We start from the raw sequence: 17,034 nt of genomic DNA, 5'->3' as shown, positions 1-17,034 counted from the left end.
CCAACTAGTGGTGAGTGAGGGTCCTTCTAAGAACTTAGGTTTTCCCCCCTCCCATTAGATGGTGACTAAAGAACGCTTTGACTCTCTTCTGACTGAAGATTGTCGCCCGGGCCACCCTAGGGACTTCTCAGACTGCCTGACTGTATTCCCTGCACGCGTGTGAGCATTGATCACGCGTGCAGCATACAGTGAAGCGTTATCTTGTGATTCTAATTTTATTATCACCCTTTTTTTTCTTCACTAAAGTCACTCCTTTGTTGTTGAGAATATATTGAATTGGGGTACAGGAGTGTCTACACCCTACCTCTCTTGTTGTTTAGGAATAGCATTGTGAACTTGTATCAGTGATTGTATAAGAGAGTAAGTATGTGTTAGTATATGTTTGAATAAGTAAGGTGTTGTGTGTATAAATGTATAGTTGAGGAAATGGAAGTGTGATTGATTCTTTGCATGACTGACTAGGTGTGTGAGTAACTCCATGGATGAGTGGCAGTGTGTGAGTGTTTTTATAGGTGTATGAGTGCATATGATAGTGTTGTATTGATGAGTGACTGTATGTATGAGTGATTCTATGGGTGAATGAGTGAATGTGTGTGTAGACCTAGGAATCAGTGAGTGCGTATGTAGTAACTGGTATTGGTGTGTCAATGGTTTCAAGAATGGTAGTCTGTATTTAACACTGGGTGTATCAAAGGTTGTATTAGAGTGTGAGGAGGTGCATCGTATTATCACATGAATGATATCATCAGTGATGTGATCAGTGATGTCAAATGAGATGTCATCAGTGATGTCATTTGAGATGTCATCAGTGATGTCATCAGTGATGTCACTGACCATGTCATGAATGATGTAATATGTGACATCATCAGCAGTGGAATGCGGGTGCGCGAAATATAGTTAGTACAACTAACTATATAGGAGCAATTTCCATTGTTTTTAAATGCTAATTCCTAACTACATAAGGCCTGAAACCTATGGTTTTTTAAGTGAATATATATATACATTGTTTGCTAACGTTTAGAAAAGGCTAGCTTTGTGTTGATTTATTCAGGCATTCATTCTCCACACGGATGTTTATCTGTCTTTATTCACTGCTATGAAATGTACATCAAATCGCTGACTGCCAAGATTGAATTATTGAGAATGCTAATTTTTATATGATTTTTTTTATGAAGTGTAGGCCTAGCTTTGAACCCCAGTTTGGGTAATGTGCCATAGCAGTGCTGTTGTGACTTAATCTGTGTACAAGCTGACTTGCGGATGTGAAAACCCGTATCCGCTACTGAATTTACTTTATAGCTACCCTTACATATGCTAATGAGTGGTGTAATTTGCTATGCTGACAGGAAGTGAGTTGGAATGTGGTGGGTGTAAAGTTTAATGTAAAAAAAACACTTTTGGAGATGTTTTGTTTGATTGCCATGCAGTGGAAAGTGCTATCTGCTGGCATTTATGTTACACATTTTTTCCCGGAAAAAGAGTACATGCTGAACTTTTTTTAAGTTTCCTTGAAAATAAGGACATGTTTTGAATATTATTAAATCTACAATATTAGCATCTGTTAGGTAGCGAGTATTCTATGTTTCTTAATTACGAACTCGAATTGATGTTTTTTGTTGCTCAAAGGATTTATTTCTTTTTGTATTGCTGAGCACTGCTTCTTATTCTGTATACCAATCCATTAGCATTAGCTTTTTTGTTTTCTCATATTCATGGATCCGTAGGCCCACTCAGAAGCATCGTTCAACTGCCTACACAATTACTAATTACTTTATTATTTTTCTAATTTCGCATAAAAATGCGAAATGCACGTTGTGCATGTTAAACCGCTGATTGTAGCCACTTTAAAAGTGCGAGGGGCACCTACGGGAATCCAACACCTTACTGAGCGCCCCGCTCTGCTTTTGCCAGTTAATTGTTGTCTTGTGACCTTAAAGAGATGAGAAACACCATGCAGGAACCCCGTGAGAAATGTGCAGCTGACTGACACATGGGGTCCACTTTTTGCCATGACAGTCAATAAACAATCACACTTTACTTGCAGGGAGGAGAGTGATTCATTTTTAATAATGCAAGTCTGTTGTTTTAGAGTTCATTAATCAAAAATACAATTACAGAATTGTTTTGTATGAAATGTTAATTAGCCAATCTAAGTTGATACTCATTTATTTGACCTTGGCAGTGAAAAGGGAACTTGCTGGTGTTGAACCTTGACCTGCAGATCACACACAGCAATTCTTAGCTAACTTTATTAAAACGTATCATACCCCATAAGATAAAACTGTATATGACCTGTACTTGCCTAGGTGTTGAATGGAGAATGCTGTGGGTGAATAAGACAGAATGTGAATTTGTTTTATTTGATAACATTTTATTCTGTTCACATCTTAAAGTTCTCTTGAGCAGCACCGTTCTTAATGTGCAGTCATGAGCCTCTCAAATGTTTTTTTTAGATTTGTTGCTTAACTGATAAGATATCTCAGTGAGTTTACTGCTGAGCGTGAGCAGCCTATAAGATGGGACTCTGGGTTAATTCACCAGTTCTTCCTTCCTTGATCAGTAATTGAAAACCATTAAATTACAAAGAAGAAACCATTGGTATTTATAGCGATTACAGTATAAATATTCTTTCTTCCTCAGTAATTTTTAAGTGCCTTTTAGTGATATTGACATAATTTCCATTTAACTATCACGCTTTGATAGGGAGATCTTCTCTCTGAAAGTGATGATTCCAACAAGTTTGCAACCTGAACACAGAAGAAACATTCCATTTAACCCAGGGAAATATGACTTTCAAGGAGCAGAAGCCTGGAAATGGAAGAATAAAAATATGCTCCATTTATTTCATACAGATTGAGTTTCTGCATATTTTTTTTTTTACATTCGGATTGGCCTGAAACGCTTTCTCCCGCTCCCTGATTCGGGGTTAGATTCCTTCACTTGCCACTAGTGGCTTGCACTATAAAGAGCCAAGAGGCTTTTCTCCACCTAAAGTCAAAGATGGAGCTGGGACTCACAAATATGGAAAAGTACCTGCACAGGCTTAGGCACACGTTTGCTGGAAACGGACAACCTTTTAAGATTCATATGGAATTCCAGGAGTACATGTGGCTGTTTCCAGTAGTGCTCACTTGTATAGATAGTTACACGCACATAAACATACCAGGTGTGCATTTTTGCATCTTAAATACCGCGGGTAATACTTTTATCGGTGGAGGATCCTCTTCCCAACACCCCACCAATTTTAGATGCATTCCCTCCCCTTTGCCACCATAGATTGGGATTTACGCCTGATTCTGATACGAGGAAATCTCAGCAACATCCAGGGTGAGAACCTGTTCACCAATTTAGTCCGGCAACCCCACCGTAAAGTGTGCACAACCTGCAGCTGGCAGAAGATTTGCAAATACATAATGATATTCAGCACAGACATCATAATATGCATGTTTACCGCCACTTAGGAGTTGAAGTTCACATTTTAGGAATACCAAAAATCATGAATGAAGACTTTGCATACCTAAATTCATGTTCGGTGCTCAAATACCTGTACATTGGGTCCTGTGAGACTGCGGAAGGCTTGGGGATGAAGAATCGTGGTGGACTTGCCAGCACATGTCTGTCCTCGGAATCCTTTATGCAATTTCTTTGTATCTGAATTAATCATAGTGTACAAGCAAAGACAGTGTAGCTGCACATTACAAAATTATGTATAATAGAATTTTATTGTCGGAGCCAGTGATTGATGTGCGGTCTGAGTAGAGGCAACGGGGTTGGAACAGGCTTGAAAATAGGGGTGCTCGGTAGGTCTGATGTACTAAAATTCCAACTGTATCTATTTAACTATGTATCTATGTAAAATCATGATACAAAGTTCAGTGAAAGATTTGGAGGCTTAGAGGGTCCTTTAGAGTAGGGGTAGTAGGAGTACTGCGTGAATGCGCTGGCCTAGGGGCAGCTCGAGTTCGTGGCTGCCCTGGGGGCATCGCATTCAACATAATAAGGCACATCTTCCTTATTTGCACCGGATGCACCAAAAGGCACCTTTTGTGTAATATGGCCCCAGGCAAGTAACCCAAGAGTCACTGTGAAGGCACCAACACATATCAAGCTAAGTCACTTGAAAGACTCAAGATCCATTGCCCCTACATGACAAAGCTTTCACTGATGACTAGGGATTGCTGGAGGTCAGTAAGACCCAAAGTCCCTTCTGAGCACCCTGGAGAAATAGTCAATAACATAATTCTCTCTTGCAGTGCGTTTTACTAAACACGATCTTGGGGAAAACCCACACTTACTCAGGCCAGCTTAAGAGTGAGTGCTCCCACCCCACAGAGACCCGTCTGTGGGGAAACCTACAGTTGTGAAAGTCAAGTTGGCAACAAGACCTCAAAATGCCAAGAAGCCAAGGAATTGGTTATCTAAACAAAATTAAATACCATAAAGTTTGTCTTCCTTAATGTATTGTTCTAATCTATCCATCACTCTTATGTTTACATTTTCTTTGTTTCTTCTGTTACCTCATACCTTAGAAGTGTTTCAGTGGTTTCCAATACATTTATACACCAGAATTAATTTTTAACCATTCACTTCACTCTCTTGACCCTCTTTACCTATCTATTGTAATCTCTATACACAACCATTGTAGGGTGTATTGTATTTACGTACCTCCCCGATGCTGTGCAGCATGGCCTAGTAATCAAAAGATGGCGCTCTGGCACATCTGCCTGAATCATTTGCATGTGCACCCACAAAATTATGTGGGCACTTTTTCCTTTTTATTTACAGATCTGAGTTGGATTGATATATAAAAAATAAATAAAGTAGCACAAAAGTGTTTTTTTCCCTTTTGTTTTTTTTAGGAACGTGCAGCGGTCAGCAATACAAAAGGCATGGGTAGGGGGAAGCAACATGGAGGGTGCTGGTGGGGAAAACAGCAATATAGGGTGAAGCAACACAAGGGCAGAAGCAACCCTGAGAGTGGGACAGAAGCCACACAAGGGCATTGGGAAAGCAACATTGGCAAGTGAAAGGAACATCGAGTGCGGGGAAGAGAGGCACATGGGCTAGAAGAGGAAAGTGAAGCTTTTCAGGGGCAAGCCCATGGGCCAGAAAGCAACGCAGGGGAGAGGCACACAACACGGGGGAGATGCACACGAGTGAGAGAGAGCAACTCAAAGTGAGGAAGAGGTGGAAGACCAGTACACAAGGAAGAGGAAGGAAAGCCCAGACATGAGAAAGAATCAAAAGCAAGCAAATGACAGTGGCAATAAAGCCAACCAATGGTATGCAGTGGGTGGGGACTAAGCCCACTGTAAGCAGACAGAGGTCTTTTCGCCAAGAGACAGTTTGTGCTGTGTGGTTATGGTACTGTTATAGAACAGGGGTAGACCCAATATAGTCCAAGGACCTGGGTATTCAGCAGTATAGACAACAATTGGTCCTCGACATAATTTTACTGATAAGAATAATCATAACATTTGGTCAATTTTGTTAACTCCACACCCAGACTGAATCTATAGTCTTACTGACATGGATGATGCTAGCCCACAGCCTCAATAATCATTTACAGTAGGTGCCAATAAACCAATGAAACCAAAAAAGGGGGTCCAATTAGGATAATTAATTTAATATATCATATATTGACGTATGAAAATCAATGTATCTATATACATATATTTACACAAATCATAAGGCAAAATACATTTTTCTAAAAAAGAGAACGTGCACAGAGAAAGATAAAGTGTGTGCTCAAGTGAATGATCAAGAAGATCAGAAAAACAGTGTAGGTCATTTATATACAGAGAAACATTGAGCCTGTCCTAGGTAACGCTTGTAAAAAATACTTCTTTTTTACTCGCTAAGTGCTAACTACAATTCCTTGGTCCTTAAATTGCACCGTTGGCAATAAGATTGCCAGGGAGAAGGGGATGGAGGGTGGACTGGGGACAGGGGTCAATAGGTACAGGCTCCCAAAGGGGAATGTCGTCGACGTTTCGACCCAACCATATAGTGGGTGGTTCAAGTCCTCAACAACGGGTCTTCATCAGGACGGCGTAAATGGGGAATATCTCTCAGAGTGCACGTCAATTAAAAACATTTGTTGGGCACCCTCCCGTGGTGCCTTGACAAGACAGAGTGCGACGAACGGTCCGCACTCGCAATATGCAAGTATCCAAAGTTATACCAATGCGTTTGTCACTGGTATATTTTTGTCAAAAGTATTGTCAATCCAGCAAGTCTGATGCCAAATGCCCGTGTCTTCGATCAGAGCAGAAGTAATTTGTTTCGTAGCTCCGCTCCGTGGTGTGCAGCCTTTCATCTAGCACCGCGTTATGGAATGCGGAAGTTATATACCAGTTATATACCAGTGACAAACGCATTGGTATAACTTTGGATACTTGCATATTGCGAGTGCGGACCGTTTGTCGCACTCTGTCTTGTCAAGGCACCACGGGAGGGTGCCCAACGAATGTTTTTAATTGACGTGCACTGGGTACACTTTTGAATTTTTTTACCTTTGTGGCTTAATCTCTTGTGGTTTCTCAAACTTATGTTGTACTTACATAAGCGCATGACGATAAAAGAAGAAGTTAAGGGCAATATTCAAAGAGTGACAGTTTAAAAAAGTGGTGGAGAAAGAAAGTAATATTTTAGAAACATACACCATGACATGATATTATTTCATCCCCAACAACTTATTTTGTTTCTACAGACTCATTTGCTTTTGATCCAGATTCACAATGCCATCCCAGAGCAAATCCTGCTCTCTATTGTCAGCTTGGATGCTTATAAACCTTTTGATCGGTGTGAGTGGACTTTCCTCTTGTTGGTTTCAGTACTAAGTATACCAGGAACTCCAGGCATTATTTCAGACTCCAAGAGCCACCGTTCTTTTTAACCAATTACTGTTGCTGATGTTCGAAATATCGTTGGATAATGGGTAAGGAAGCACCCTTTCCCTTTGATTGATTGCTTTGCTTTTGGAGTCCCTTACATTACTCTTATACCAAACTCCCACTTTTAAAATTGGCAGCTCATGATCATGTGCGGATAATTTAATGTTGTGTTAATGGCCTTATGAAGGGCTCCACAGCTGATCTTTGTAGGTTCTGAGAGGAACAGGGGTAGTCTGACTGGCTGTGTTCGGCCTGTCAGGAAGGAGTGGGTCCAGTTCAGTGCCTTGTAGTGGATGCCAGCGTTGTGGAGTCTTGTTATTAGGGTGCTGTGGGAGAGGGTGTCGAAGGAGGCAGTGAGGTCCAGTAAGATGAGGGCTGTGGTTTTGCCCCGGTCGAGGATGGAGCGGATGTCGTCGGTGGCGGCGAGGAGTGCGGTATTCGTTCTGTGGTTGCTTCGGAAACCGGAATGGGAGGTGTCCAGGACGTGGTTCTCTTCAATGAACTCGGAGAGTTGGGAGTTGATGGCCTTCTCGATGACCGTGGCTGGGAAGGGGAGGAGGGAGATGGGTCTGTAATTCCTGAGGTCTCTCAGAACTGCGGATGGTTTCTTCAGCAGGTTGTTGATCTCAGAGTGTTTCCAGGTGTCAGGGAAGGTGGCGGTTTCAGTGGAGCAGTTGATGGTGCGGCGAAGCTGGATGGCAATGGAGGCGGCTGCTGTATGGAAGATGGGGTATGGGCAAGGATCCTATGGGGCTCCTAAGTGGATGCTCTTCATGGTCTTGAGTGTGTTGTATGTGGTGGGCAGAGTTCAGTTGAGCACAATCTGTTGGGGTGTGGCATGGTTGTGTGCAAAGGTGGGCATAGTGGCAAGGTCTTGGAGGTTGAAGCTGTTGCAGATTTACCTGATCTTGTGATGGAAGAAGGTGCATAGTTTGTTGCGGAGGGCTTGGAAGGGTGGGACGTCTGTGGTCTTGCTGTTGGGCCTGGCAAACTTCTTGACGATGGTGAAAAGGTCTTTGCTGTTGAGTGCGTTGGCATTTATTCTGTCTTGGGAGGCCGTTTTCTTTGTGGTTTTGAGGAGAAGGTGGCGTGCGTTGACGGCGGATTTGTAGGTTGTGAGGGTTTCTGGGGTTTTGTTGTTCCTCCATCTCCTCTTGAGTCGATCCAAGGTTCCAAGAAGTCTGGTGTGACAAAAGGCTATTGTCAGGTTCTTTTGTGTGTGTTGAAGGCAAGCCCTTTGAAGCGTAAGTACGAAAGAGAACAACTCCGTCCACAACCATCCAGCCCTCACCTTATCCCTTTTGCATCACTGTCTGAAAGGAAAACACAAAGCCAACAGCAGAGCCATTCACAGTTATGTGACCCAAGACAGTGGCATAAGGAACCAAATGATGAGGGCAAGAAAATGTCACTTTCTAAAAGTGCCATTTTCAGAATTGTGGCTCAAAATATCAATTTACCATTAGGGAGGATTTTAAATTACAATGTATGTTAGTCTAAAGATGATAAAACTATCTGCTCCCAAATGTAATAAGGTAAGCCAATGTTATCCAATAGGGGGAGATAGGCCTTTGAGTAGTAAAAAACAAATGTAGGAGGTTTTTACTACCAAGACATGTAAAACGTAAATCCACATGTCCTAGTTTTTAAATACAATGCACCCTGCCCTATGAGCCTTGAGGGCCTACCTTTGAGGTGACTTTCATGTATTAAAATGAAAGGTTGAGGCCTGGAACATGTTTATTTTGCTTGGTCTCAAAGGCAATTCGTAACTGCTCCACAGGCTGCGTTCACAGGCCTGAGACATGCATTAAAGGGCTAAGTTGGGTGGCACAATGAGATAAGAACAGGGGGTAGACTGTCACAACATAATTTTTGCGAAACCAAGCCACCTTGGACAATAAAAAATAGTGACACATTTTGGTGGTTAAATTCAACTCATTTTTCTACCTTTATCAAGGCAAAATTGATAACCATTACATAATTAATAATAGCATTCCCAACGTTGACAATATCTGAGGTCTTAACCAAGCTGGCAATACACATGGTTGATGCATAACATTCAGCAGGATTCGAGACTGAAATGGATACAGTGCCAAAGAACTCCTCTGTAAGTAATCCAGTCCGAGAATAAAGGCCAACACGAATCACCACAAACAAGGGACAGTCCCGAAGAGCTCCCCAAGATAGCAGCAAAGTATGGTGTCCTGCCCCTTTCAGAAAGACGGGGATTTGTTTTGGCTGTCATTCTCAGACTCGGGTACTTATAGGGGAGTTCTTTGGTACTGTATTGCTTTAAGTCACAAATTCTGCCAACTGTTATTCTTTGACCGTTTGTATAGCCAGCTTGGATGAGATCCTGGATATTGACAATCTTGGGAATGACTATTATTGATGGTGTCAATTTTTAGTACTGATGAAGGTGGACAGAGGATTTGAAGTTACCCATTGAAAAGTGCTTTGACGTTTTTTATTGTCCATGGTGTCTTGGCTTCACAAAAGTGATGTTGTGACTGTTCACCTGCTGTTCCCATCAGAAGACCAGGCATTTGGGCCTTGTTTTTCATTGATGGACTATCTGGGTGAGATTTCTTCTTTCTGAGGGGGTTCTTTATGTTTATATATTATTTTGAACATTCCTATTTAGTTTAATACTTATTTTGGAACAAGTCAACTTTGCTAGTTTAGAATCCAGATTGATTGATAGACCATTGCAGTGCCCCTGGGAAATGGCTGAATTGGCATTATCAATCAGACATATTACTCATGTGATGACTCTGCACATCAATAGGCCTTCTTTGGCCTGTTCTGCTGTGTCAAAAATATTTGTGAAAGGCCCTATAACAGCCAGTATCTTGTCTTGGCATGCGGACCAGGTTTTATCAATTTCCTTTTTAAGGTCTTTTCCATATATGGAGGAAAAAGCCAGTAGTTTTTATTCAAGGCCCAGAGTAGCTAATACTTGATCTGCCCAGATTTTAATTTGTTTCTGACAGGTTTTTACAGAGGGAGAATGTTAGAAGTGACATAAGGGAGGATGGTCCAATCAGAGGAGAAAGGGTTTTATAACAGAGGGGCGTAAAATATGAGTCTGCCAGCTCTATTAAGGATCTCTGAAACTGTCAGAGAGGTATTATCACTAGTAAGTTTTTGAATTCGTCTACTTAATTATTTTTTTTTCTGGGACAGAAGTAGTTTAAATCTGTACCAGCCCTCATGTCAGAGTCCATACCGGGAGTACATGCAAGCTCATCAGACTCATCATCAGTACCATGAATGGACCGGACTTTTTAAAATGTACTTTTTAGCATTAGATACACCTTATTGACGGATGCTCTGGACACTGGCCGACTCACTCAAACCTCTGACAGAGTCAAAACTGAGCAGACTTGATAGCTGATAAGAGGGGTTGTTTGATTCATGTGCGTTTTCCCCTAAAATGTGCATTAATTAGTTACGTTACGTTAAAATTATTTATACCGCGCACTTTCACCAACGGTTTCATGGCGCTCTTTGACAAGGTTAAGAGATGCTGAACGAAGAGCTCTAAGGGGAATGTGGCGAGTCAAGACAGAAGAGATGAAAGCAGGGGCTGCATCAGAGAGGGCCTTGAAAACTGAGCATGCCAGCTTGAAGGTGCAGCGCTTGGAGACAGGGAGCCAATGCAGACTACGGAGGAGGGGAGTGACATGCTGATGTTTAGGCTGGTGAAAAATCAGACGGGCAGCCTGATTCTGCACCAGCTGCAGTCGGTGGAGGTGGCATGCAGGAATCCCCACGTACAGCATGTTGGCGTAGTCGAGCCTAGAGGTGATGAGAGCGATGATAACTTGAATCAGGGCATCTCTAGTGAGAAACCTGCTGATTTTGCGGATCCGCCTAAGATGGAAGAAACAGGATGAGGTGACAGAGTTGATTTGCGGTCTCATTGAAAGGTCTTCAGAAATAATCACCCCCAGCCTTTTGACTGTGCTCACTGGAGTGGGTGCCGTCCCCAGGGATGTTGGCCAGAAGGTGGAATTCCATGGATGAGTGGGACCCCCCACAAGTACGAGCTCAGTTTTAGTGGGGTTCAACTTTAGTTGGCTGTGATACATCCACTCTGCAATGGTCAGCATGATGGACTGAAAGTTGAGACGGGAGGAAGGGAGGGAGTCAATGGGAAAAATTAACTGGAGGTCGTCCGCGTAATTGAAGATTGTGACCGGGGAGTTGCGGAGGGAAGCTAAGAGGGGTTGCAGATACAAATTAAATAGAAGGGGGATAGTGCAGAGCCCTGTGGAACACCACAGATGAGGGATGTGTAAGGTGCAGAGAAGGTGGACAGGTGAACAGATTGTGATCGCTGGTCGAGGAATGATCTGAGCCAGTCGAGGGCCACCCCCTGGATACCGGCATTGTGGACACGGTCGATCAGGATGGTGTGATCGACCGTGTCGAATGCCGCCGAGAGGTCTAATAGGACAAGGGCCTGAGAGATGTTTTTGTCTGCGCCTTTCCTGAGGGCGTCCATAACTGCTACTATGACCGCCTCAGTGGAATGGAGGGGTCTGAATCCAGCTTGTTGGGGGTCCAGGAAGGAGGATTTCTCTATAAAGGAGCTCAGGCAGCGGGTTACATAGGTCTCCAAAATTTTTCCTAAGTAAGGGAGGAGGGAGATGGGTCGGTAGTTGCTTAGGATTGTGGGGTCCGCGTTGTTTTTTTTAAGATGGGTAGAACGGCTGCTTGTTTGAAAGAGCGAGGGACCTCCCCAGTAGCAAGAGAGTTATTAAGTAATGCTAGTGGGGCGTCCGGACAAGCAAGAAAGGCTTCTCTCAGAATCTGAGGGGGGCAGCAGTCATTGGGAGACCCCGAGCTAACTTTGAGAAGAAGAGAGGAGAAATCTTGTAGGGAGATAGGAGGAAACTCCGTCAGGATACTGGTGTTCCTGGGGGGAAGGGGAGGAGGAATAGGGGACGCAGGGGTCGGGATATTGTTTTTTATAGTTATGATTTTCTCGATGAAGTAGGAGTTTAACGAGTCGCACAGGGTTTGGGTTGGCTGGGGTTGAGGGGTGACCCTATCAGGCCGGGAAAGCTCGTTGCCAATTGAGAAGATCTCCTTAGTTTTGTTGTTCGAGTCCATTATATTTTGAGAAAAGTAGGCCGTCTTAGCTGTTAGAATCGATTTTTTATAAGACTTTAAGGAGTCAGTGTAGACGAGTTTGAGCTGCGGGTCGTAGTTGCGACGCCAACGGCGTTCAGCTTGCCGCAGGGCAAGTTTGTCCGCTTTGAGTTGGTCCGTGAACCACCCTTGTGCGTCGTGGGGGTGCTTAGCTTTGATCTTTTTAAAAGGGGCAACTTTATTGCTAGCCTGACGTAGCCATTCATCGAGATGGTCAGCCTGATCCCCGAGCGAGTTCGATGACGTGGGTGCAGTGGAGGCCAGTAAATCATGAAATTCAGGCAAATTGGCCCTTTTCCAGTTACGAGCCACGAGATTCTTAGCAAGGGGGGGAGGGCACAAAGTATGCAGATGTAGTTGAAAGGAGATGAAGCTATGATCGGACCAGGAGCAGGGGAGGACAGCAGGAGGGGAGATGTCGAGATTGGACGTCCAAACTTGGTCAAGGATATGACCTTTGAGGTGGGTAGGGGTGTGAACGTGCTGGGAAAAGTTCATGCTATTTAAGAGGTCAGTGAATTCCGCGGAAGATTGGCTTTCTTGGGCAGCAGATGGCCAATAATTGAAGTCTCCAATCACCAAGATATTAGCGTGATTGATCGTAAGTTGAGCGATAGAATCGCTGAAGAGTTGGGGAAAGAGAGGCATATAATCAGGGGGTCTGTAGACGATAACACACACAAAGGACGACTTAGCAGAGGAAAATTTTAGAGCTAAGCATTCAGTTTTTGGAATAGGTGTCACAGTGACTTCAGAGAAATTATGTTCAGAGCGGATGATAGCCGCCACCCCGCCGCCCGTCTTCCCAGCGGGCCGGTTGGCTTGCATAATGTAGTATCCAATAGGGATTGCTGCGAGGATGTCAGGGGCTGAGTCTTCGGTGATCCAGGTTTCAGCTAGGAGAAGGATATCGATGGTGCTCTGATGCAACAGTTGAAAAATCTCAAGCTGGTGGCGGATGAGGGAACGGGTATTGAGATAGTAAATGAGTAAAGAGGCGGAAGTCGGCGGCAAAGTAGGGGGGGGTCGTGAAGGGATTCAAGTGCAGAGAAATCAGATGGGACAAGAATGCCACAATCCTGAGCCGCTCTGATAGCGCGGGCGGGAATAGGCCCTGAGGATTTAAGTCTCAGGAGGTCGGCGGAGGAGTAAGAATAAAATTGGGCATTACGACAAGGCCCTGGGCCTGGTCGGCCGCGGACGGGCGCAGACGGGCTTGACTTGAGCGCGACTTCGGTGCGAAGTCGGCGCTCCGGCTGCGCTCGTCCGCTGCGCTTCCTCCATACCGCCATTAAATACTAAAGGTGAGGGAACACTAGACCGCTAACCTGCGAAGATTCCGTGCAGGGCAGAAGTGGTGTCACGAGCAGGAAGTGACGCTCCTCAAGCTGACCCTCCGCACAAACGGCACAGAGCCGGGGCGGAACGGGGCCACGAGCGAATGGAAATGCAGGTGAGTACAACTTAGAAGTGTTGCAAAGACAATGTGCAAAATTACAATTTTAAAATGCTTTTTCGAGCGTGCTATTAAAATCAGCAGCGAAAATAAAATTAAAGTTTTTACAACAGCATCCGCAACAACACACAACCGCAGCCTTGGTCGCCGCGTTTGTCAATGGGGCTGGGAGCTGGAAGCGGGAACTATATACTCGGCAGGCTCGGCAGCACTAGACCGCTAACCTGCGAAGATTCCGTGCAGGGCGGAAGTGGTGTCACGAGCAGGAAGTGACGCTCCTCAAGCTGACCCTCCGCACAAACGGCACAGAGCCGGGGCGGAACGGGGCCACGAGCGAATGGAAATGCAGGTGAGTACAACTTAGAGGTGTTGCAAAGACAATGTGCAAAATTACAATTTTAAAATGCTTTTTCAAGCGTGCTATTAAAATCAGCAGCGAAAATAAAATTAAAGTTTTTACAACAGCATCCGCAACAACACACAACTGCAGCCTTGGTCGCCGGGTTTGTCAAACGGTTTTGTCAAAAAGTTTTGTTGGGAAAGAATCTCCGAACCTATCTTGTGAATTACTCTCACAATGTAATGAGTTTATCCTGCTACCTGGTCCCTTAGCAGGCTGGGTCTGGCCTGATATTATGTCCTTAACATTTTTCCAATAACCTGAACCATCATGCACATGGAAGCTGCCATAGCTTTTTTAACAAAATGAGTCAAGGAATCATTATTAAAGTGTCTCAAATTGTCTTTACATTTGTATTCACTCTCACCAATGTCTGATACAGAGTCCAAATTATTAACCCTCTTTTGAGCTATTTCTTTTTTAAAGTGTATTAAAACGAAATGTATAAAACTCAAAAGTAACAATGTTTTAAAATATATATGTATCTATGTGGACATTCGACGATGTATTTTATTTATGTTTCTGTTTCTCTGGCTGCTACAACAATTAAGGCTAGGTAGTAAAGCATAATAGGATCCTTCAGGCTTACAATTACATTTGCTGCCTGTAAGGCAATGACAATGATCCGTGATTGCAATTAGAATGTTCAGGTTTTTGTGTACCTTTCATGAAGACGATGCTGAGGACTATAGAAGGTAAACAGTGGAATCATTATAGACTAATTAGCTTAAGAACTATGCCTTTCATAATCCAGAGTCACAGCCACAAATCATGGATAGAAATTTACGTACATGACATCATGGTTTTGAAATCAATGGCTTTTGTGCAATAAAACAAGCTAAACACGTAAGTATATACTTTCATGTAGTCACTGGGAGCAAGGTTGAGGAATTCTGGTTGCCAGGAAACTGATACACTCAGTGGAAAAATTCCTGGCACCAGCCTCAAATTGTTTGCAAAACAGAATTTACATCGCAGTTAAAAACGGTATGGATTGTACAATGTTTGTCAAGATTTTACATCGGATAATGTGTAGATTTAAAACTCAGAGCCATATTTAGAGTTTGGCTGACAGTGTACTCCATCACACACGTCGAAGCACCCAAGAAGCCAAACCCTTGGTCCGCCAGCCTCATTTAGAGATGGGCAGACCTTAAGTATCCCGTTGGTGGAATACATTCTCCAATGGCCTGATGGAGTTGCAGTCGGTGGACAAAGCAAATTGCACTATGTACCCTATTTAGGGTGGATGATGTAATGGCATTTCTTCCAGTCCATCACCACAAGGAAAAACATGGCAGTGAGGGACAGGGAAAAAGACAATAATGACCCCCACATCATGGAAACTCACAGGGTGTGGGTGACATTAGTGTTTTTGTTTCTGAAAAACATACTCACATTGGGGTTTGTTTTTGAAAAGCAAAAAAATGTCAATAGTGTGGTGTGCAGCCATCAGAACCAATATGGCCATACAGCAAACATTTGAAAAGAACTAACGTGATGATGGTTCCTTTCAATGCACAGAGATGCCAGCAGGGCAGACGGTCTCTAAATTTGGTGAGTGAGTACCATCAGAATGGTAACATCCTCTGCCATCCCGATGGACACAACACCATTCGTCAAACACTAAATAGGGCCCTAAGTCTTGTAGAGGATGAACAAGGATCCATACACCTACTGTCATAAAGTTAAATAATGCAGTGCAGCCTCAGCCTCACACATCGCCCCTTTTTTTTCTTGGCAGGTGCCAGCTTGCTGGATGACTACAGTAAGTACTTCTGGTTCCATCACTCTCAGGGAGACACAATGTCAGTCCAAGATCCCATCATGATGAATCTCTGCGCTGCTGTATGGACTGTCGTCTCCTATGTAATAGCTGATATGGAAGAGATGTTGCCAAGGTAATGAGCATCGAGGAAGAAGACATTCATCCTTCACACAGACCAAGAATGCTCATATATATCTGCGCGGTAGCTGGGAAGATCCTGGAATCATCCTACTTTCTTTTAAACCAAATCAGTCTATATGTTTTCTGGTATGATCCTTGAGATTGTTAGCCTAGGTATAGTTTTATGTATAAGTAAAACATTGTGTGCCTACTCTTTTCTGTTTATATAACAGACATTCCTGATTTGTGAAGAAAACAAAGAAACAATTTGCTTTGTGCCACCTCTATTAATATTCTGTAGTGAAGTGCTTATTAGTGATTGCGTTTAAACGAAATGAAGTCTTTAAGGTATTAAATCTGAATAAATATACTTTGGTACCATTTTATATTTTATTCCTTACTTTGAAAGACTATTGCGTTGCATTTTCCAAATTATTTATGTGCTCTTTTGCTTCCTTACACAGAAAATAAATAGCCACTTTTGCCTTCTCCATCCATGAAGTATTTTGTGGTCAGTATTTTTTGCTGATGTCAGTAAGAATTCCTCTGCCATTTTCAACAATTTCACGTTGATTCAAACTTTTATAAAGTGCCCGTGCTCAGCGTTCAAGGGGGTCTGGTGATCACCATGGCTTTTCACTCGAGATTTGAAGAATCACATACCCTTTGAGACCACTTGCTCACATAAAGTTCCACACAAGTGAGGGTCAATTTTTATTTCTCATTTTCAAATATTGTGCATGTTATAAAAGATTTCAAAAAAGTACTAATGTACTATCCTTTAACCTCTAATCTGGAGTAGAGTGCTAATGACCGCAGAAAGCACTTCAATGCCCCACCAGGGATAGTAACTGCTATATAAATAGAATTTGCAATTGTAACTTTTTTGGGTGACAGTGCACTCCTTGCTAACTCAAAGCAAGATATGTTCATGAATCATGATATCCAATTTGACTGTTTTCTGGGGTCATTTGGTCTTATTTTGATGACCTGTTGTAGTTTGGAAGAACCTTTAACTTGTGGATGGGGACAAAGAATAACGTCCTGATTCTTTATCGTTAATCTTTATTAGACTGAGTTCCGGGCTTCCTCGTCTAATTCCTTACACCATAAGATTAAGCCCAATTCCATACAGTTACAGAAAACCCAGAATTGGGTCATTCTCCTTCCTCTGCTGCACTCTCCACCTCTGGGAAGAGCACATATAGGCCAACATCTCTATCAACATCAA

At 43.1% G+C, this 17,034-nt stretch overlaps 1 protein-coding gene across 1 annotated transcript in view; it reads left to right on the top strand.

Annotated features, from left to right (window-relative positions):
- The window catches only part of CPQ (carboxypeptidase Q), a 2,019,872-nt gene extending 2,003,576 nt beyond the window's left edge, over positions 1–16,296 (top strand). The window contains exon 8 of the mRNA XM_086966033.1: positions 15,660–16,296. Coding sequence (XP_086822159.1) covers positions 15,660–15,820 — 161 coding nt within the window. The 3' untranslated portion in view covers positions 15,821–16,296. The remainder of the gene's footprint in view (positions 1–15,659) is intronic.
- Positions 16,297–17,034: the final 738 nt, after the last annotated feature.

The sequence above is a fragment of the Lissotriton vulgaris genome, chromosome 4_1 (genome assembly GCF_964263255.1).
Source record: "Lissotriton vulgaris chromosome 4_1, aLisVul1.2, whole genome shotgun sequence".
Classification (NCBI taxonomy): Eukaryota; Metazoa; Chordata; class Amphibia; order Caudata; family Salamandridae; genus Lissotriton; species Lissotriton vulgaris.
This window is presented reverse-complemented; position numbering and strand designations above follow the sequence as displayed.